The sequence below is a fragment of the Corapipo altera genome, unplaced genomic scaffold (assembly GCF_003945725.1).
Source record: "Corapipo altera isolate COAL_440 unplaced genomic scaffold, ASM394572v1 23, whole genome shotgun sequence".
NCBI lineage: Eukaryota > Metazoa > Chordata > Aves > Passeriformes > Pipridae > Corapipo > Corapipo altera.
Genome location: NW_020884878.1, coordinates 5,834,033 through 5,854,812, shown reverse-complemented (window position 1 = coordinate 5,854,812; position 20,780 = coordinate 5,834,033). Strand labels below are relative to the sequence as shown.

General features: G+C 41.8%; 1 protein-coding gene across 2 annotated transcripts in view; it reads left to right on the top strand.

Moving 5' to 3' along the window:
• The window catches only part of RCOR1 (REST corepressor 1), an 82,141-nt gene extending 69,833 nt beyond the window's left edge, over positions 1-12,308 (top strand). The window contains exons 8-13 of one of the 2 annotated variants that reach the window (XM_027638137.1): positions 897-975; positions 5,546-5,740; positions 6,679-6,756; positions 7,474-7,531; positions 8,074-8,303; positions 10,850-12,308. In XM_027638137.1, coding sequence (XP_027493938.1) covers positions 897-975; positions 5,546-5,740; positions 6,679-6,756; positions 7,474-7,531; positions 8,074-8,303; positions 10,850-10,891 — 682 coding nt within the window. In that variant the 3' untranslated portion in view covers positions 10,892-12,308. The remainder of the gene's footprint in view (positions 1-896; positions 976-5,545; positions 5,741-6,678; positions 6,757-7,473; positions 7,532-8,073; positions 8,304-10,849) is intronic. The other variant, XM_027638138.1, reaches the window with a different exon arrangement.
• The last annotated feature ends 8,472 nt before the right edge of the window (positions 12,309-20,780 follow it).

Below are 20,780 nucleotides of genomic sequence, written 5' to 3'. Positions count from 1 at the left end.
AGCTGTACCCTGTTGGCTCCAGCACTGTAGTACAGCTCTGCCCTGCAATGAAGCTGTGGCCTACCTGCACCAGCTGATGGTTCCTCAGCCCAGGCAATAAAGTTTGACTTGACAAAATAGGTTTATTTTTTTGATTTAAAAAAAAAAAAGTGAAAAGCTTGGATTACATCACCTTATTTCTTCTGTTTCTGGGCATCATCTCAAATGGTGCAATTAACTTCAGTTGTGTACAGTACAAAAATTCTAAATGGTGGAAATACATTTGATTTAATGTCTGATTAAAATTCCAATGAAGCTAAACTGGACAGGTGTGCCAGGGTCACTTTCAGTATGGCTCCAATTTCATGCCTATTATTATTCTGTAACTGATAGTCTTTTTCTTTTCCAAGGGAAAATAAAATGTAAACCTGTCACTGAAGAAAAAACAAAACAACCAAACATTTTTTATGCTTGTTCTTGAGGGAACTCATCTTGTGCATGTCTGTTTTGCAAAATGTTAAGGAGTTCTATGAAATCCAAGTTTTAGCTACTTGCTGTATTTCTCAGTCTTCTTTCTGTCAGTTTGCCTGAAGTTAAAATGCTCAGTGTCCCGTGTTCTTTAAAAGATAACTTGTGGAATTAATTTCATATCTCTGTGCAGACTTAGTTTGCCCAAGTACACTACTGAGAAGTTATCCTGTACGTACTATCTTCACAGTTAAGAATTTATTGACTTAAACCAAAGCCAAAGAAACCCAAAGATACCTGCAACCCTCTAAAAAACCCCACATCCTGGGAATAAAACTAAGGAAAGCTGTTGGAATTGATATTGCATCCATGCATTTGTTTTAGCATGCTATTTATAGAAAAAGAGAGTCTCACAAACTAATACAGTACTGTTTGCTTTTGTCTTCCAGTGAGGATGAAATGGAGGAAGCAAATGGAAATAACCCAATTGACATTGAAGTTGAACAAAACAAGGAGAGCAAAAAGGAGGTATAATTCTTTTTCTTATTTCTGTACTAATGAAAGTGTTTACTTACTAGCTACTTCATGTAGAAGCTGACAGTATGTAATTTTCTTTTTGTGCTTTGTGTAGTTGTCATACAAGAAAAGAATTGTCTTCAGAATTATTCTTAGATCAAGACAAGTTTAGATAAGTTATTATGGATGGAACTAGGAAAATTTCAGACTTTACTGTCCCATGATTATGTAGTCTGTGATTGTTTCTAGTCTCTTTGATTCTCTCTTCGAGTGTGTTAGCTTGAACCACCTTCAGTGATGGTTTAAATCAACCTAACTGCATGGAGATGGAGTAGAAGCACATCTCCCCATTAAGATGGCTTGGGAGGGGAGAGACAGCCTTTTGTTCTAGGTAGGCCATCAAGAGCGTGTTTATCTACAGCTTAGATTCTGAGGTAAATTCCTGATGTACTGAAATTCCCAGCAGTAGTTCTGAGGATTTCAGTTGCACCAGGATTGCAACTCCATTGGTGAAAAGGAGAAGGGTTTTGTGACCAGTTCATTTTGTGTGGCAGAGGGGGCTTAACCTGTTATTTGCAGAATATTTTGTCTACTTGAAGTGCAGTACTTGCATCTCACTTAAAATGAAGTAGTTGAAGTGGGCACAGAGTTCTGGATGAAAATAGCCACACAGATATAACAGTTTTGAAAACCTAGTCTGTGATGCTTAACCAGAAAGCATATACTTCATGTCTTTAACCTGCAGGTTATCTGCTACTAAAGAAAAGCACCTTGCCTTTCAGCTGCAGCGTGGGTTGTATGCGTGAGTGAGAAAGATGCTTACCCTAAGGCCATCTCTCCTTGAAGTAGTTCCCTTTCCTGATTTCTTGTAGCCTGATTTCTCTCCCACGGACATTCTATTTCCTTTTTTAAATTCCTTTAAAGGTTATATGTCGGGAAAATCCACTAGAAATATTTTAAAAGATGATCTAACTGAGGCAAAAACAAAGTCCTAGAGCAGCTGTTTTGTCAGCCACTGTCAGAGAGATTAATTTCTCCAACAAATTATTTTTAATGGAAATAACTGAAAAATTGCAACATTCCCATCTGTTCTTTGCCTGTGCCAGGGTGCTCTCTAGACTTTCCAGAAAAGCCTAACTGTTGCTTCCACTGAAAGGACCAGCACCCTTGATGTCTGTCTAGGAGCAGAGTGGATGTGAAGCCATTTGCATTCATCCTTACAAGAAACTGCAGAAGCTTCAGCAACAGCCAAACAGGAAGGGTTCTCACTTGGCTAAGTTGTAGCTGCATACTGCAGCTCCCCAGTGTCTTGGAAATAATAGTATTGTCCTATTTCCCTATATTTTAATAAATTTTCAAGTTTAGATTTCTTTGTAAGCTGTTCGAAAGCTTGCATCTGTAAAAGAGCTCCCTTCAATTCCCTCTGTTATTGCTTCCTTCCCTACCAATGCTGACATGCCCTCAATTTGCTGCGGAAGAGGGAAAGGTAGTTCTTTGCCAACTTTCTGTTGTAAGGCCAAACCAGATCAGATGTCTAATAGTTACCATCAAGGCATTTTTGTAGAAAATATTGTGTGGGAGGAGGTTGTGTGCCCTCCCTGTCACACTGATGCAGGCCATGGCACTCCTGCTGATCTGAAGCTCATGCAGCATGTGCAGTCTGGCTGTGTGTGCAGTGTCAGGCAGCCTGGTGGGGGCTCTTCTGGTCAGGGATTGTACTGGAGGGCAAAATGAAGCCGACAGCCTTCATAGCCTGTTAAGAGTTTAGCTGGGGTTGTTTAGCCTGGAGAAGAGGAGGCTCGTGGGAGACCTTATCACTCTTTACAACTACCTGAAAGGAGGTTGTAGCAGAATGGGGGTTGGCCTCTTCTCCCAGGCAACTAATGACAGGACAAGAGTGCACGGTCTTAAGCTGTGCCAGGGGAGGTTCAGGATGGACATCAGGAAGAATTTTTTCACTGAAAGAGTTCTTAAGCGTTGAAATGGGTTGCCCAGGGAGGTAGTGGAGTCACCAACCCTGGAGGTGTTGGAGAAACGAGTGAATGTGGCTCGTAGTGTTACGGTTTAGTTGTCATGGTAGTGTTTGGTCAAAGGTTCGACTTGAAGATCCTGGAGGTCTTTTCCAACTTTTCCAACAATCTTTCCAACAATGATTTTATGATTCTGATTTTACAGTACCTGCACCTGGGGCTGATGGAAATGCCTTGAGAGAGAGCAGGTATCCAGGAGGGGGCAATAAGGTTGTTCTTGATCATTGTGTTTCTTTTAATGACATGGTCAGATGTGCAGGGCTGGTGATGTGTCAGCAGCTCAAGACTCTTACTGTAAAGAACCTCCTTGTCCCAACCGCTCAGCGATGTTTTTTGGGTCTCTGAGACATGTTGGTTACTATCTGACTTGCCCAGTAATACTGGGATTTCTCAGAGTATCTGAAATCTCTCATCTGTTTCCTCTTTTGGGGATCACTGGAGGGGGAATCTTCCCTTTTTACTTTCAGTGTTAGTGCAACTGTTCAGATTTCCTCAGATAGTGACTCTGTAATACTGAGGTCATGACCTAGAGCTGCTTTCTCCGTATCTTCCCTGTTCCTGGAAATGCCTCCCATTTCATCCTCTGCTTTTACATGGCTTGAGATAGCTTGGTCTTCTCAGAGAGTGAAATCTGAGGAAGGAAACTTTGTATTAAGGGGTTTGTAAGACTGAAGTGCACTGAATAGCAGTGGCAATACCTAAATAAACAGAGGAGCACTGTTAAATCCCTGCATTTTAATTCTTTCTGGTTTTCGTTACTTTATTTAATTCTAAAGAGAGATGTGTGTGGCCAGGAAAGCAAGAGTTTCCAAGAAAGAGTAGATGTTCAAATTTTTGCTGGGTCCTAGAGGCATTTGGAGCCATCAAAAACTGTTCTGGCTTCTTGTCCCCAACACAAAAGAGTTTTGCATTTTTTGAACTGTGTAAAACAGTCATTTAAAACTGCTTTCATTTTTCCTTAATGTTGAGGCTTCTAGGATGTTTACACTGTGGGACTTGCATGTTGGTCAACCTACAGCCTGAACCTATAGTGAGTTATTGCTGTGTGGTCCTGTGAAATTGTGTATGCAAATGAAATAGGAGCAGATCTGAAATGCCTATCCATGCTGAATTATTTACCTGGCTCAGTTATCAAAGTGCTCACTTCTGAAGCAGGGTACAGAGCTTACCTCCCTTGCTCATAGCTAAACCACTTTGCTTTCCCCTGTTCACCACTCCCTTCTGCAAAAAGAAATAGGAGTATCCATCCTGCCATGGCAATAGTTACCTCTTGCTTCTGGGCTTGCCTTTGGCATCGTATCTCATGGAATACTTTGCACTAATCGATGGAAGAAAAAGGTTGAGAACAGGCAATTGTCCACATTACTGCTGTTATGTGGCTCTGGCCATTGTGCCCATGAAGAGGGTGCAAGCTTTTGTCTGCTGACAGCTGTGGAGGAGTCCTCTGGTCTTTAAGGAGTCAGAACCTCATGCTTACGTGGGGTTGGTCCTCAGCCTTGTGTGGTTTCAAATGTGAACATTTAATGTTCACTAATGAGCAAATGTCACAAACTCTGTAGAAACTGCATGTAGCTGCAAATTAGGAGGGGAACAATAGCTCTAAATGAAGCCAATGTGTTTAAAGCTGGCAGTGATCAAGTAGAGGATTCAGCCTCCCCTCTGCTTTCTCTCCCTGCCACCCTTCTTCTGTTCTGTGTTCTTGGCCAGGCTCCAGTCACTGGGTAGTAAATCTTAGTTATGAGTTGCATGTTGAAAATAACTTCTGGAAGTAATGGTTTTGGTTTTTAGAATCAGATGTGCTCTTGAAGGATGTGTAGTGTAGTGTCCTGGCTAATCTCCCTGTTAGAGGTGTGTGCTAAATTCTTTACTTTAAATGTAAGGGATAAAAATAATAAGTGGTCTGTGAAATACTTGTTTTTCCAAAAGAGACTTAAATTTTATTTTAGGCAAAATTGCATCAGTTTAATGGAACAGTTGATATACAAGTGCTATGCAAGAAAACTTGTCTTCCAAGGAATGGTGTAACAATCTAAGAATTACTCTGTAGTCATCTCACTCCTTTATCCTTCGCCTTTAAATAAATTTGGTTTATTCAGTTTCCTGTCTGACTTGTAATAATACAAATCTCAGTAAACTGTCCTAGTTGTGTTCTTCCCCTGTTTGCAAACTCCTCTTTGTTTCTTTCTGGAGTTCAGTTAAAATGGTGTCTTCAGGCCTGGTGATGAAAGCAAGAAGAGAGGTTTTGGAGGTTTCAAAATAAGGAGAACAGTTAACTGCTGCAAAATTGTGCATCTGCCTCCCAAAATGAGAATGGGCAGAGACGACAACCATTGTATGTAAATACTGAAAGCTGCCTAGAAGAAAGGAGAGATTTGTACAAGACAGTGTTTGTATGACACGCCACTTAAAGCAAAAAATGTCTTCCTGTCTGCAAAGTAGCTTTGTTGTTCTCCAGTCTTTGATGGCTAAAACTCATAGAATCATAGGATGGTTTGAGCTGGAAGGGACCTTTAAAGATCATCTAGTTTTGTAAAATGACTGCTCTTTGCCAGGTGCCACCTGCTGAAACTGTCCCTCAGGTGAAGAAGGAGAAGCACAGTACACAGGCCAAAAACAGAGCAAAGAGGAAACCTCCCAAAGGAATGTTCCTTTCCCAGGAAGATGTGGAGGCTGTTTCTGCCAATGCAACAGCTGCTACCACTGTACTCAGACAACTGGACATGGAATTAGTCTCAATCAAACGACAGGTATGGATTTGGGGTATGGATGGGCTGGTTTTGGTGGTAAGGCCTGTTTCAGTCTGCGAAGCTGGCAGGAATTAGTGGCTTGGCAGTGATGATGTGCATTGTTATGTGGCTTAGTTGACAAGCTGCTAGTTCTCTGCTCTGAACTAATGCAGCCCTGGGTTTTACATCTCATGTTGTAGTTCTTTAGGCAAGCCGATTTTATACCTAAAAGCAAGGAAAAGTTCACAACGGGGACTTGAAGGAACACTTGTTGTCACTTGCTGTTTCTTGCAGTTCAGAGTTCCTTTGGTTTTAACTGTGAACTTTCCTCAGGTGACATTAGTTTCAGCAGTATCCGATTTCCATCTGCAGCAGCTGGTTTCCTTTGCTTTTTCATATGGTACTTTTAGAAGAGGCAGATATGGTTTAGTGTTTCTTAGACAGGCATCATACAAACTTTCCTGTATACTTTTTGCTTCCCTCATGGATCTACCTTTTAAACAAATGTTTTTCAAATATCTGTGATTAAAGACAGGTTTACTACATGAGTCTGTTGCCTAGATCAGAGCATTTTTGCTCTTTCTAAAGCAGAGATCTGTCTCAAACTCTTTATTAAACTTTATAAAACTGGTATTTTGGCCTGAAGCCTTTTTTTGGCACTCTGGGAGAAGTGAAGCTCTCTGGCAGTCTTTGATTCATTACTTGCTGCAAACGGGGTCTTTCTTCTCATACTTGTCTTTATACAGACCTCAAAGTTGGGGCAGTTTTTGCTCCAAATAACTTGCAGACAGCAGAGAATAAATTAAATGGTATCTTCTGATTCACCAGCTGCCCCTGCATTCCACACACTTCCTTTTGGAAAGGCTGAGCTTGTGGGGTTCCTGCTGAGGCTGCTAGAAAAAAGGCTTTGTCCAAAGATATGTTTTAATCCTTTTAAAGGAATGAAACTTTATTTTCAGATTCAGAATATCAAACAGACAAACAGCGCGCTCAAAGAAAAACTTGAAGGTGGTATAGAACAATACAGACTTCCAGAGGTAAGATCGTTTCCTGACCCTTGTTTATTGTGAAGATAAATGCTAATCTGTGTTTACATACCATGGCTACTGGTTTCCAGTAAAGTAGGACCAATGTCCTATTGGTTGTCAGTGTGACTCAGGTCCTTTACCATATTCACTGATGTGTAATGGAAATGGGAGATGAGAAGAAAATAAGAAGCAGTGTTTAAGTTGAAACTTGTGAAAGTTGCTTCTAACAGAAGGTATCCCAGATAGATCATGATTTATCAGTGCTATATCTATATGCCCTTGTGAGAGAGGTAGTTGCTTTGCTCTAAATGCTGAGAAATGTGGGAGAGGGTATTAATGGTCTATCTTTCTTTGGGCACTTGGGGCTTTCTCTGTGTTCCCTCCAACGCTGGTACCTCATGCTGGAAGTAATTTGGCCCAGATTACAGAAGGTGTCTGTGATAAAAACAAGTAGGTGCTTTGGAAGAGTGTGGCTCTTAGTTATCTGCTCAGGCCCTTCCCTATCTTCTTTTGTTACCATGTCTTACAGGCACAGTGTATGTCACAGTTAACTGAATGGATGCCATATGCAGTTCTTTATGCTGAAAATGTCATTGCTACTAAAGGAATTATATACTTTGACTAACAATTCTTTTTTGCACTTTTGAGGGGTTTTTAAGAGCTCAGATACAAGTGAAGGTACATAAATGAAGTTACCTAATTTTCTTTTTTTTTTTTGCTGTCTAGGTCGTCCAGAAATTTAATGCACGTTGGACCACAGATGAGCAGCTTCTTGCTGTGCAAGGTATGGCACTGCAAGTTTATTTGTACTTCATTTGTTGATGGTCAAAACGTTGCTGCATTTCAGGGCTGAGTTTCCCTTCAGTGGCTAATGAAGGATTTTGACGTTGCTGTGTACTAAAGCACCAAGAATGTATTTGAACAAGGCAAAAATATTACCCCTTCCTGGGCAGTATAAATTTCATCATATGAATATTTGCAAATAATGTCTGCTTGTCTAAGCTTTCAGAAAATGAAACTCTGCTGAAATCACTGCTGTGCTGTTTTCTTCTGTAACTTTTCAAGCAGTACAGGCAGATTTACACAGGTCTTGTAGATTTGACTCTGCCCATCTTTTACTAAACCTTTATTTTCTTCTCTTCTCCAGGGCTGGTCTTAGCTGTGTCTCTTGCCCCATTTAGACTTCTTTTTTCCTGGATTAATCTGAAAAAGGCTTGAAACCTTGACAGAGGTTCAGCTTTGGATCCTTATGCTGTGACTTGAGCCTGATTTGTGGTCTTAGTGGAAATAACACATTGCTTTTGTTTTTCTTTTTGTCGCTTCCAGCAATCAGAAAATACGGCCGAGACTTTCAGGCAATCTCTGATGTGATTGGAAACAAATCTGTGGTGCAAGTGAAAAACTTTTTTGTAAATTATCGACGTCGTTTCAACATAGATGAAGTCCTACAGGAGTGGGAGGCAGAGCACGGCAAAGAGGAGACAAATGGAACCAATAGCCAGAAGCCTGTAAAATCCCCTGATAATTCCACTAAGATGTCCGAAGAGGAAGATGAGGTAAATCCAGTTTAAAAGTAACATAAAATTCCCGATCTGAGCTCAGTTCAGATAGATGTGTGTGTATATATATATACATATATACACACACAGTCTTTGCAAATTTTTTACGATCTTCAGTCTGAGCGTATTTCACTTCCTCTGGATATACACATTCCAGTACTGATTTTGGGAATTGGGAATTCCAGGCATGTACGAAAGCAGAAAGAGAACAGTTGGTTTGCAGCCCTCTGACAGTATCTGTATCTCATCAGAACAAGGAGATTTTAATGTCTCTTACTGCTGAAACCCTATACATCTTTATCTCACTTGGATGTTTTCCCTGCACTCAGTTCTCCCAACTCTTCTAGGTTTGGCTTTGTGGGACCCTACAGTCTTCTGAGCCAAAACTTGCTCTTTCATTTTTGATGATTGAGTGGCTTCACTTGGGGGAAGGGAAGAAAGCTATAAACAAGATGTGTGTGTGAAACTGTTCGCTCTGGAATTACCTAAAGACAAAGTTTCCATGATTTTTACAGCAGTTTCTTTGAAGACAGACATTTTAGAAACAGCATCTCCGTGATGGATCTTCATGGAGTTAGCACTTTTCCAAAGGCCATGTATGTTTAAAGTTAACTAAGGGACTGTAGAATGTTTAAATATGAAAGTGAGTTATAAAAGTATAGTATCAACACGATCTTGCAAAGAAAAACCCCAGTAGAGGCTTGTGTGTTAAAAATGTCAAGGACTTCCTTTGGCCTAATTTGTAAGACAACTTGGTGCACAAGCCATGTCTTTTAAATGCAAGCACAGTCAACGTAGGGCAAATTTTGGAGTAAAGACTTCTCAGTGTACTGTATATCTTTGTTGGTCTGATTAAGGGTGGGTCACCCATACTTTTCCTTCAGGCATTCAAAAAGCAGAACTCTACTGCTTCACAATTCCTAATAACATGTAATTCAAAGATGCTTATATTTGGGGACTAGATCCAAAGGTATGACAGATAAATAAAATCAAACTCAGAAAACTCGCCTTCTCAGGAGGGTGTGAGTGAAATTGTCCCATTCTTCCAGAATTGAGAGGTAGAGCCACCAATTTGAAAGATAGATGGCTCATGTCACTGCCTTTTCCTGTCATCAGTAGAGTTGTATCTGTTGGCAATACAGAGCTTTTCTTCTCTGAGCCCTCTGAGATTCTCCCTAGCTTCAAATGCACCCTTATTCCTGACAGTTGAGGTCAAAACAGGTGAGTCTTGCCTAACATAGGAAAAAATGGCTGCAGCAGGAACCTGGAGTGGGCTGATGTGGCCAAGTGTGAGGGTACTGGAGCAATGAGGATCCCAAACGAGTTAGCAGAGGAGGAGCAGGGAGAGTGGAGGCATGATGGCAAGGTCTGGTAAAATTACTGCTAGAGCAGCTGCTGTGATCCCCGAAACTAGTGATGGAAAGTGCCCAGTCTGGAGCAGAACAAGTGCTGAGTGGTGGGAACCAGACCAAAACAACAATCTGCTGGAAATGGTTGCAAAACCTGGAGAAACAGCAGCTCTTGTGAGAGTCGAGTCAGGCAGCTCAGTGCCCTGCAATACTGTGGGGATGAGGGCAGAGCCTGCCTGCACCAGGCTGACACAGACAGGAGCTAGGCAGGGTGGCAGTGAGCTGCCAGCTGTAACAGACCACATATGCCTAGTGCCATGTGGTGTGTGGGTCTTGATGAGGCCTGTTCTGGACAGTAGGAGAACTGATATGTCATGGCTGGCAGCATAGAGGGGATTTTAACTACCAAGCCTGCAGTTTTTTATAAAAACACATATGGAAGTGTCCCAGTTTGAGGGACACAAAGCTGTCCCACAGTGGATATCTAGTGGCCGCGATGCTCTCTGAGCACATCAAACCTTGCCTCTCAGACTGGCTATAAATGCAGTGCTCCTGCCTTCACAAATAACATAAGCACTGTGCTGACTGGGTGCTTGTCTCAGCAGTTCTGGGGGCAAGGTGACATGTCATTGGAATTATCCCATAAGTGATCTGTGTGGCCTAAGAACAGGTTTCCCAGTCCCTCCTGAGCTGCACAGTACTGCGTGGCTGATGCCTACTCCTGAGGGCACTTACACAGGTCGTGTCTGGTCAAGTCAGGGGGACTCAGCAGCAGCCAGGAGAAGACTTTGCTGGCCTAACACTGAAGTCCCTTGGGTGCTTTCTCTCCTGGCATGCCTTAGCTGTCTGGCCACCAGCCTGGTGAAAGCTTCATCAGCCCTCTGAGGGCTCTGGGCTTCTCCATAGCAAGTGGCTACAGTTCCCTTTTTTTGAAGGAGGGAGGTGAGACTACTGATTATAAAGCAGCTGCAGCTCCAGTCTTAATTCCTGTATGTTTAAATTCCCAACAACAAATCCCAGTGTGCCTCAAAATAGGAAAAGCTGCTGTGATTCTTCCTATGTGCCAGGGTTTTCTGTTTAGTTGCTTTTAGTACCGTGGATCTGGGGTGAAGTTTGGAGATGCAAGAAGGCCTATTGTGTATTCATTTTAAACTAAACATCTCCTTTTTCTCCCCCCTTTCCCCTTCCCTCCAGGCTACTTCTGTTCTTGATGTCAGATATGCATCTGCTTCGTGAGAAGGTGCTGTAGCCTAGAACAATTTGTGTTGACTACTGTGTTATCCAGGATATCAGGTATTAGCAAACCTCAGACAGCCATCTGCATCATATCTGTGGACAAGCAGCTATTACCAAAAAAAAGGCAAACGCTTCCAGTCCTGTGCTACATCTGCCTTAATCTCCCCTCATTCCTCCATACTGCCTCCACTTTCTTTCAAAAGCACCCAGGTAGCTCAGCTCTCCATTTCATCAACATCATGCTTAAGCATGGGGACTTCTAGAACCAGTAACACCTATAAATTTTTGACCAACCTGCAAAACAAGGAGCTCCTTAGCAGCCCCACTGTAACTCTACACATTAGGAGTTCTTATAACACTTGGTCCATAGGGTATAAGTATGTATTGCTGCATGGCCTTGTGGTCTCCGCTTCCTGTGTATTCTTACGATGACACTATTGTTAGTGAGCTTTCTATAAAGGAGAGGCCTGTGCACATGCCAGCAGTGTCAGGTTTGTTCTGCCATGACAGGACATGTTAACAAACAATCTTGAATAATGCAGAGTGATAGGAAATGTTATTTCTAAGGTTCGGTCAGTCCAAGGTTGTAGATGTAACTCATTACACTTCTGGTTTGTGCAATTCCTTCCACTGTATTTGTGTGTTCTTGCTTCATAGAAAGCTCCCTAATTGAGCATTTTATTCCTGTATATTTTAATGGCTTTTATTTAGTGCAAAAGGGAATACGTAACCTGAAACTGTTTGATACGCTATTTAACCCCTGGCATTCAGCATTTGCATTGTAACTTGTTAAATGAGTGCTACACAACTTTCTTTTTCCTGATCCTCTGCGGGATTAAGTCAAAACAAACTTCCTCTGGTGCCTCTCCTTTGGGGAATATGTGCCTTTTTACATTTGGCTACCATAGGTCACTTTCTGTCCCAGTGTCTCATTTCTCTTCAGAGCGCTGTTTGCCAAAGACATCAAACTGCTTCTCCCACTGGAAGTCTGGATGAGGGTTGGAGCACAAAATTCAACCTTCAAGAGTTTTTGATCTCTTGGAATTTAATGGAGAAGAACCGGGTTAATTTTCATTGGCCATTTTAACCCTTCTGAAGCACACATCGCTTTCATGTTCTGAACCAAAATATGCAATTTAAAATCTAAGAGGTGCTTTTCCAAATACTTGGTGCATGCAGCTTTCAAATCCCAGCCCTCTGCTCGGATGACCTGGCTTGAACTGGAGCTGTTCTTGGAAGTCCTGTATGAGGACTTTGCACCTTGAACAAGGTAGTTGCTGACTGCCGAGCAGACAGTGTTCAAAGAAACTAGAAGCAGCATTATTACTTCTTGTCCACTGGAAAGCTGCAAAATAACACTAGTCACAAAGCATTTAAAAATGGTTAATTTAATGATGTTGAAAGAAACCACCAGGTGTCTTTGCAGGTGGAAGAAAGGACCTTCTTTGCTTCTCTTCCTCTGCAGAGGGTTCAAGCCAAGATGGCACACAGTGATGTACAGCACCAGCCTTTCTGAACACAACCTAAAATGAGCTAGTGCATGGCCTGGCCTGCAGCTGAGGTGCTGCAGCTCATAGTTGAGCCCCGTCCTTGGTGCTGATGTTTAGCTACTGGGCTGTGCTATGTTGTGTGCTGTAGTGGCTCTGCTCTCTGTACCTGAGCGAGGCAGGCTGATGCCAGCTGGGTAATAGAGCCAGCTCTGTGCACCTCCTGCAGTGTGGACAGCCCAAGGAAAGTCCTTCCCCTTGGGCCTTGTGTGAGGAGAATAATTCAACATCAGAAACTGAGCAATGACACACAGGCACAGAACAGATAGGGATTTCCTAGGGCATGCTGGAGCATGGAGCCCACAAAGGGCCTGTTTCAGAAACCTGGCAGCTGTTTCTGAGCAGTTCCATTCTAGTAGCTCCAGAGAGATCCTACGAGGTGATGGGAGGATGGAAGGGAGCTATTCCCTATCCTTTGTATTGATGTTTGTGTCTCTACAGCTGTTGCTGTGAACTGGGAGCTCTGATCGTGGTTCAGATGTTCCTTCAGACCTGTGCCAGTTGGAGTTGGGAGTCTCCTGTGGGAAAGGATGCTAGTTGTTAGCCAGTGTGTGAATTAGGATTAAAGACCGGGCAAATAGCACTGTGAATCCAGTTGAGAGTTGTGTAAAGCAATGCTGCTCATTAGAAACACTCTAGTATTAAACCTCCTGCTGGTACCAATGCATGGAGACAGGTCCTCGCCAGTGTGGGAATGTTGTGGGAACCTGCATCCCAGCTGGGGGAACTCGTCAGGAGAGGCTTCTGCTGGAGAGTTAGTTACCTGTGAGGACTTTCCATCGGTTTTGGCCCTCAAATCTGTCCATCTTATGATCAGAAAAGTTGTGTTTTGGCTTCATCCCCAAGGGGTAGGGGAAACATGTATAATTCGTGATATTAGGAAGAAAAAAGTTGTTTAATTACTTTTCAGTTGACTGCTATCTTATTGTAGTTGATACATGCAATATAATAGCACTGTATTTTAAAGGTTTAGTTTTTTATGTTCTCTTGAACTATGTTTTTAAATGCGATAAAATCATTTTAGCTTTTGAAATGGTTTGATCTTGTTTAGGTGAAGACCCTCTTTTTCTTTTTTTAAATGGGTCAAGCATTAGAAACATCAACTGGTTGCATTCTGACTAGAAGGGTCCACAAAGATAACTGCATAAGATAGAATATTCACTTAAATTTTGTTTCTTAAACTATCAATGTGAATGTCATAATTATATATATTTTGTGGAAAATGGGAAATTATTTCTCCTAAGTATAAGTTATTGTGCAAAATATGGTATCGTTAAAGCAAATGATAGTTTAAGTTTTAGTTTTAGAAATCTTAAAGATATAAAAGTGTATTGCATATGCATAAACAAATTTCATTTGTTCTATTTAATTTTTATGTAGTTGTGTAAAGTGCTAGGTAACTTCTTTTTTCACTTATCCATTAAAACAACCTTGTTACTTGAATATTCGTGTCTAACTGGTTTGAAACAGTGATCAATTTTTGTAATTTAATCTTATAACCAAGGGAAAAAAATACACGCCTCAGTTGTGCTTAACAGTATAGCAACAATGTACAATCAGATGCTTAAGACCATAGTAGCCATAACTGGTAATGCAGCCACAATGGTTGTGTCTCAATATATTTAATACCAATGGGGATAATGATTTCTTAATGTATTTTTACAAGTTTGCAACCAGGAAGACCCCATGAATATCCACTAGAACACTTTTTTAATTGTTAAAATAAGAGTGAAACTCTTATTCTCTTAAAGCAATGTCCCAACAAACATTTTTCTTTCCTGTACAAATACATCAGAAACATTATGTATTAAAATATGCTCATTGTCACTTTAAATTTCAGTTTTTATTCTCTGAAATCGCTAATATGCTGTTGGTATTCTTGCACACCAAATATGAGCCAAACAGTGCATTACACTAACTCGATCACTGGATTTGTGAACAAAAATCTCCAAGTCAACAAAATGCAAAAATACCGGAGGAGATTTCTTTTGATAATGCATGTTTTTCCAACTGGTATAAAGTTGTGCACAGCCCATTCAGCAATGAGTGGCCTGATACTTACTGTCTACAAAAAAAAAAAAAGAGAAAAATTATTTTATTAGCTCCAGCTTGTCTTCAGCAAGTAAAAAATCTAGTGATCTTGTGCAATGCCCCTAAAGCAAATACTTTCTGCCACTCCCTGGATTAATGCAGCTTTTCCTGTTGATAGTAAAGCACAATTGCAGTGAAAGTTACAGTTCAGAAGATGGAAGGTCAGTATAGTCTATGCATGTTGTATAATAATGAGTGTTTACATTCATATTCTCCTAAAATAAGATTTATACTGGAGTGTATAGTATTCCATTATGTAGATTTTATCAATTTTGTTAACTGCTTATAGATTGCTTAAAAGAAGTTTTTTCAAGATTTTAAAAGATGTATAAGGTTAAGTTTGCAAATATAATGGAAATGCTGTATAGCTTTTGAAGTGATTAAATACTCGTTGGGATTTTAAAGAAAGTATGTTGTAATAATGCTGTTGTAAGTAATATTTTAAATGTCTTTTTTGCCTGTTTTCTATTATTCAGCACACTTACTGTGATGAATGTTCATAGCATTATAAAATTGCTTAGCCACTGAAAAGTAACATTTGGTTTTGGATTATTTTACTGTATGAGGAATTATAGTGGGGTAAATTCCTTTGTGAAATTCTACATAATTCATTTTTCTATGATTTCCAATGTTTGCTGACATCAAATAAAATTTTTTCAAGCCATTGATGTAATAAAATGTGTAGTAAAATGTTATTGACATAAAGTGTGGTTCTGATGTGTAATTGACCCCCCCTTACCTTTCAAATTTTGGTCAGGAGATGCAACTGGGGTTTGCCCCTTGCTGTGTTGCATTGTCTGTGTGGAGGTGTCATTGGAGTGCAGGTTCCCTGGAGTCAGGGATCGAAGTCCTGGGCTCTTGGGAAACTCCAGCAGCCTTTAGTACACTGCTGCCAGCTGGAGCTGCCTGTTGTGATTCCCACCAGTGGCCCTGGAGAGGCAGGTGCTCCTCCTTTCCTGGTGGTGTGGCACATTCCTTTCCCTGGCCACCTTCCAGGCAGCTGCTCTTGCATTTGGGAAGCAGTGGGACTGGAGTGAGGGCTGGTTTTGAAGGGGTAGAGCAGGAGCCTTGCTCATAGAATATGGGTGGAGTGTAGTTGACGGTGTCATCCCTAATATGAGGAGGACCTGAAGAATAAACTACTTCCTCTGCTATGTGCAAAGAGCACTTGGCTGTACACGTTGACAAGATTTTCATCTTTGTCCTACAATGAAAGAAATGCGTTTAAAATATATAGACAAAGACAACCCTTGCCCTCAAAGCTTAGCAGTGTGTAGATGTTGCTATTGAAGGTGCTCAAAAGGGCAGGAAATTTTGTGCCTTGAGATTTTCAGGAAGGTTGTGTTTTGTCTCTTCACGTGCTTGGTGCTACTGAGCACTAAATGCAGAAGCCCAGACAAGACTTTATAGGGCAGTTTGGGGGAAATTGCTCTGTCTTGCCTTGTTACCTTTGACAGGCAGGTACCAGCAGTGCTTTGGATGTTAGTGCAGGACAGGTGACAAGAAGTTCTCTACAGTAGAACTAATACAGAAGGATACTGTGGTGGTGTCCAATGCTGCAGCATAGGAAGGGCAGGAATTAGCCATGCCTTTCTATATTGTGAAGTAAGGGGGTGGGGAGGAAGAAGGGCTTGGGGTTTTGGAAGAACAGACAACATTTTTGAAAACTGAGGGTGCTTCCTTATTGGAAAGCATCCTTGTAGTTTTCCTGCTGGTGGAGAATATGGTACCAGTATTGTAAAGTAGCGATCTGCTCTTTCAGGGGAGTTTGACTCAAAGTCCTTTCAGCCCTTAAACCTTCAATACAAACCAGCTCTTCTTGCCCCAGAGTAAAACAAAGACACAAATAAAAAAGAAGGAATTTCCCCTTCTTTCAATCAGGGAACAGAAAGAGGTGAGGAAATGGGGACTTCCCTGCCTGAACATGTACCTCAGGAGTCTCCTGAGGAGTCCAGAAGCAAAGGTAAAGTAGTGGTAATACTGCTGTTTTTGGAAACACAGGTGCTACATTTCTACCTAGTCGTGTTATGTATTTGTAAATAGGAATGCAGTGGTGAATTAATGTGTTCGATATTCCTGATAACCTGTCCTACATAAACAAATTGGAATCCGATAATTTCCAGTGCTGAAGTGTTAAGGCATCATCAGCACTCAAGCAACTACTGTGGTTTGGACTTGGAGATATGGCCTTAACTAAGCTTTGGACCTTAACTAAGAATGGAAAGGTGTATGTGGGGAAACCTTAGTTTCCAAAGCATGGGTGTGTCTTCCAGGCTGTTCCCCTCCTGTGGAGTATGAGCAACATGGCAGCATGGAGTACTTCTCCCTTAGGATAGGAAATGTCTTGTAGGATGCAGTATGAGCTGGAGTTCAGGCTGAAAGGGAAGAGTTCAGTGTTGGTGCTGTTTGTGTGTTGAGATCTTAATCAAATCCCCAACTATCAGCTTTATGAAATAACAGTATAAGCTAGGATTTCATTTCATAAACTATCTTCCAGTGTGAAAGATGCTGTGTGATGTTTGAGAGAGAAACCCAGTTATCAAACCCATTATAACATTCTCCTCCAAACCATGCTCTGGCTTATCCACCCATCTAGTCTTTGAGGTAATAACGGCAAATGTAATTTCTGGTCTCGCTTTTAGTAAACGGTCAAAAAACTGTGTATGTAAAAACAAACAAACCCAACAAAACAAAAACACTCCTGCTGACAGTGGCAGAAAAATTGTTTTCTTTTGCTGCCAAAAGGCTAAGGAGAGAATCACTGTAAAATATTAAGGGAACTAGTTTCTGAAGTCATCAAGGAGGGAATTCTTGAGGACAGTAGCATACAGGAGGTCTGAACTTTGATATGAGGTGGAGAAATCACCTGGAAGTTTCCCCTACTAAAAGGGGAGAAGTTTGTTTGGAGGAGGGCTGCAGGCCTAGCCTAGCAAGGGCAGCAAAGGGCAGGGATTTCTGAGATGGGAAAAAACACAGCCAAGAAGTTTACACTGGAGAGATCCGGAAATGGGAGTTAAAGAACTGATACATCAGGCTGACTTCTGCTTGTATCCAGCTGGAGATGAGGGTGAGTGAGAGGTGAGGTGTTTGTTCTGATTCTGGACACATGCTTAGTTTTCATGAAGTTAGTTTGCAACAGAAGGTGGTGTGTGGAATGATGGAAATAAAACACGCACATGTGAACTGGGAGGTGCTTTTCCCTACCTGCACACTTTGGGGGAACAGACATAATTTGTCTGACACCTAGCTTATGAGACTGTATGGCTTAGCAAGACATGAATAAGCTTTTGAAATGGTAGATGAGACTATGTGTGTGACAAAACTGAACTGATTTCTCAAAGAAAAAGATGAATAGGAGATCTAGGCAGCTGCAGAGTTCTTGATGCTGCCTTGTGTATTCAAGGTTTAGAATAAGCTGTGATGGAAAAGAGAATTAGGTGAATTAATGAAATAGAAGAATGGGTGCATTGGGTTTGCCAGAGAGAGCAGTGTGCCTGACTAGTCTATCACAAGGTGCAGGATTCATCAGTGGATAAGGATATCACTGCCTGAGCTCACTGTCCAGAATCCCTTAGAGAGAAATAAGCTTTTCTAGGGTATAATTAATTTAATCCTAAATTAGATGTTGAAAACTGATCTAATGTATTACATGCTGGAAGAGCTTATTCCTTTCCTTATTATAGATTAAGGTAGAGCCTAGGGCTCTGTCTCGGGTGTGGAAGCTGGGCATTAACCACACTGGTGCCATGGCTGCCTGGGCTTAACCCAGGAGGGGAGCAGGACTTAAACTCCTCGCTGCAACACTGGGTGTTGCACTTGCAGCTGGACAAAGAAATGTGGATGCCTCATACCAATGCTTTGTGGGGTATTTTGTACAATCCTGGCTCATCCTCTGGAAGACTGGTCTGCCCAAGCAGATGGAGATGAAAGGAAGGCGCTTGTGCCTTCCTGCCTTGCTTGGAAAGGTGGAAAGGAGGTCTGGGGGTTGTGTCTGTTCTCTCGAAATGGCACCTGGGCATCACATGTTCTGATAAAGGCAGTGTTGATGGGAGTAAAACTAGGCTGTCCAGAACCTTAGTGAGGTGATTCTTCCAGGTTTGAGGACAAACATTTCCATTAATCCTAAACTTTGAAAGTATGTGAAGGAGGTGCTGTAGTTACTGTGCTGAACATGGTACTGAGAAGATTCTTCCCAGTTCCCTGCTTCTTGGTACAGAAGAGTGTTGAGTAACCCTGGTTTGCCAGTTAGGTCCACCTTTACTGCCAGCTGCTTTTTCAGGAGAGTAGTGTCGAATCCCAGGAATTTATACTGTTGGCAGGACCACAGCCCCTGGTGGAAGGGTGCTCCAGGAGACATACCTGGAGGTATGTCCAGGAGACATACCTGCCTCTGATTGTATCTGGAGTTGTCCTCTGTCCTGGCTTTCAGCTGCCTGCAGCTGGCCAGTGGGTGCAGGGGCTAAGCAGCTCCGGTGTCAGAGGTGAATAGAGGTGCTGGGACTGTGTAGGAGTGTGCTGGCTGTGGATTTCAAGTCCAGTCGTGCACCAGGATGAAGCTGCTGTCTGGCATCTGTGTGGGTGAGACCAGGGGACAGAGAGCTCCCTTGAGTAGTCAGGTCCATGGCTATGCTCTGTGTGCTGTCTGGGGGGTGGGATAAATGGCTTTGGAATAGGGGAAGACTTGAGAGACATGCCCCTGGGCAAGTAAAGGTGGTGTTGTGGCACTCACCTGGATTTTGCGTGTGCTATTCTGGGTATAAAAGCTGATTTGAAGAAGCCTTGGCTTGCTGCAGGCGCCTTGCCTGCCTTGAAACGCAGCCCACAGCAGCCGGGACACTTGCCACTGGGATGCAGTAACTGTTCATTCTCCAAGTGCCAGATCCCTGTGGCTTGGTACCTTTTGAGTACTCTAGAAATGTATCTGTGTTGTGTGGGGAACCTCATTGGCCCAATTCCTTTGGGCCCTGTGTCCCACTTGTCTTGAAGAGACAGCTCAGGTAAGAAGTGTCATCCCGTGAAGAAGTGTCACTAATGCTGAAAATATATGTATATTTTCTACCATTTTTAGCCTGTCCAGTACAACTTTAGGGACAGCTTTTCTGATGCCAAAAGTACCTCTGTGTCTCTTATCAATATATTGTGCTGTTAATGTTCTCTCTTGAAAAAATAAATTAAAAAAACCTATTAATAAACCCAAAAGCAGTCAATTGGATGTTCTCTTTTAAGCTGATTCCCTTTTGCTGCGTGACTGGTTCTCCCCCTTGTACGGTCAAGTCTCTCTGGTACAAATATTCTGAGAAGATAACTTTTAAGCTTAAACAAATTATCTTTTAAAAGTATTTGTATAAAGATTTCAGTTTCTGCAATTAATCATGGGAGGCTGTGGGTTCAGCACTGTGCCTTACTCGGGAAGCAAACAATACCCCGTGCCTGTGCTCCATCACAAGCAGCCTCTTGCTTTGACTCTAAATGAGTGACCCAGAACCACAGTGGGATTTAGCAGCAGAAAAATAATTTAAGAGAATTGTGCTGTGTACAGAAGGAAGATAAACTAGTCAAGCAATTTGTTATGAACAATACCTTTAGCCCAAGGCATGGATGGATAACTTCTCTTCCTCCTGGTTTTATTTTAGTGCATTGTTAGCGGTGAGTACTGGGATCTGCCCAGGGCTCCAGATCTGTGGTTCAGAATTCAGTGTCAAGAAAAAAGCTCCATAACAAATAACTATCAACTGACTTGCATCTTCACTGCCTTCAAATGTGCGCTTCCTAGGGCCTCCGTAATGTGAAATACTGAGTCTTCTTCTGCCAGCCTGGCTCTTGAGGTGCAGAGAAAATCTCTTACAGTAAAAGAGGAGAATACTTGATTCTTATATACATATATATAAATAAAAATTATGTGTGATTCCCTAACTTCCCAAGATATTTTTGTATTAATGCTTTAAACCACAAGTCCCCCCAAGAGGGGGTGTAGGCCCTGCAGTAGGCATTAAATAAACAGTAAGGAGCCTAATCCAAGCCTTGTTAGGTGCATTTACATAGTCTGCAGTAAGAGTTGGACCAGGTGGATGGTAAATAACTTGATAACGTTACAGCAAATGCAGTTTTAAATGATTACCTGTCAGCCTCTTATTAGTGTTGTGGCCAAGCAGAAACCTGACAAGGAAGGACTTGCCTTGCTAATGAAGGGATGTGTTGATGTGCTGTGAGAAGCAGCAAGATTTCAGCAATGCTTTATCGACTCACGAGAG